Source organism: Condylura cristata, unplaced genomic scaffold (assembly GCF_000260355.1).
Source record: "Condylura cristata isolate star-nosed mole 26May11 unplaced genomic scaffold, ConCri1.0 scaffold00033, whole genome shotgun sequence".
In the NCBI taxonomy this organism is placed as follows: Eukaryota; Metazoa; Chordata; class Mammalia; order Eulipotyphla; family Talpidae; genus Condylura; species Condylura cristata.
Genome location: NW_004567134.1, coordinates 16,260,520 through 16,261,613, shown reverse-complemented (window position 1 = coordinate 16,261,613; position 1,094 = coordinate 16,260,520). Strand labels below are relative to the sequence as shown.

General features: G+C 62.6%; 1 protein-coding gene across 1 annotated transcript in view; it reads left to right on the top strand.

The window, feature by feature from the left end:
• The first annotated feature begins 1,028 nt into the window (after positions 1–1,028).
• TATDN2 (TatD DNase domain containing 2) overlaps positions 1,029–1,094 on the top strand; it is an 18,580-nt gene continuing 18,514 nt past the window's right edge. The window contains exon 1 of the mRNA XM_012732085.1: positions 1,029–1,032. Within this exon, the coding sequence (XP_012587539.1) occupies positions 1,029–1,032 (4 nt within the window). The remainder of the gene's footprint in view (positions 1,033–1,094) is intronic.

Here is a 1,094-nt window from a genome sequence, read left to right as displayed (position 1 = left end):
AGTAACCAAGCAACAACTGAATGGGTGGGTGACCGTACCATACACACGCCACATGGAATATTATACAGCCAGGGAAAAGGATGAAGGGCTTGTGCCCTGTTACAACATGTGTGGATCTGGAAAAGATTATGCTAAATTCCAGTCATAGTGACTAAATCCATTTTACAAAATGCCCAGAATTGGCAAATCTGTAGAAACAAACCAGATGAAGTGCCGCCTGGGGGGGCCTCACATGTGGTCTGCGGAGGGGGGATGACACAAGGTTTCTTTCTGGGGTGGAGACATTCTGCAGCCAGTGTGATGCTGGTGTTGCACAACCCTGTAAACAGCCAGCTCCGGTGGGTCTACCCCCCACAGCTGCTGCTCCCCGAGGCTGTCACTTGAGGGGTCCATCAGAGCATCTCCGCGGCACCCCGATTCACCCGCCTGCTTCTCGGTCCCGCCCTTTATCGCGCGCAGGTCGTCTCATTTGTCCGCCTCAGTGACTGGAGTTACGTTTTCATTAATTTCCAGCCGTCTGTAACTGGGTTCCTTCCCTCCTTCATTTCCTCTGCCCCTTTTAACGCTGAACGACGGGCAGTCAGCCCTCGGTCCGGTTGCTCCCTCGAAGCCTGCGCCCCGTTTCCCGAGTCGCTGCAGGTGGCCGAGGGGCTGTTTCACATCCGTGGAGCCGGGGTGTGCGCGCGTGCGGCTGCCAGCTCCCACCCGCACGCTGCCACGCCCCGGGCGCGCCGCTCGGCCGGGAGCCGGTTTCCTGCGCTGAGACAGACCGCGCTTAGGGGTCGGAGGGCTGCGGCTCGGGAGCCGGGTCCGCGGACGCCCCCTACCGACCCCGGCCGCGGACCCGAGCCCGCGCGGTCGCGCCTCGGCTTCGCGCTCTCGGGGCCGACGCAAGCGGTTTTGCCCCGCCCCTTCTAGTTTCTGACCAATGAATAGGCTGCTCTAGGCGTAGGTTCCCGCCTCCAGCACGTCTGACCAACGGGGACGCTCCGTCTTGCTTGGAGTCCCGCCCCCTGCGGATGGGAGCAATGGGTGCCCTGCGTTCGGCGCAGGCCCCGCCCCCTCGGCCGCTCCCCGGCCCAGGGCCGCAGGGC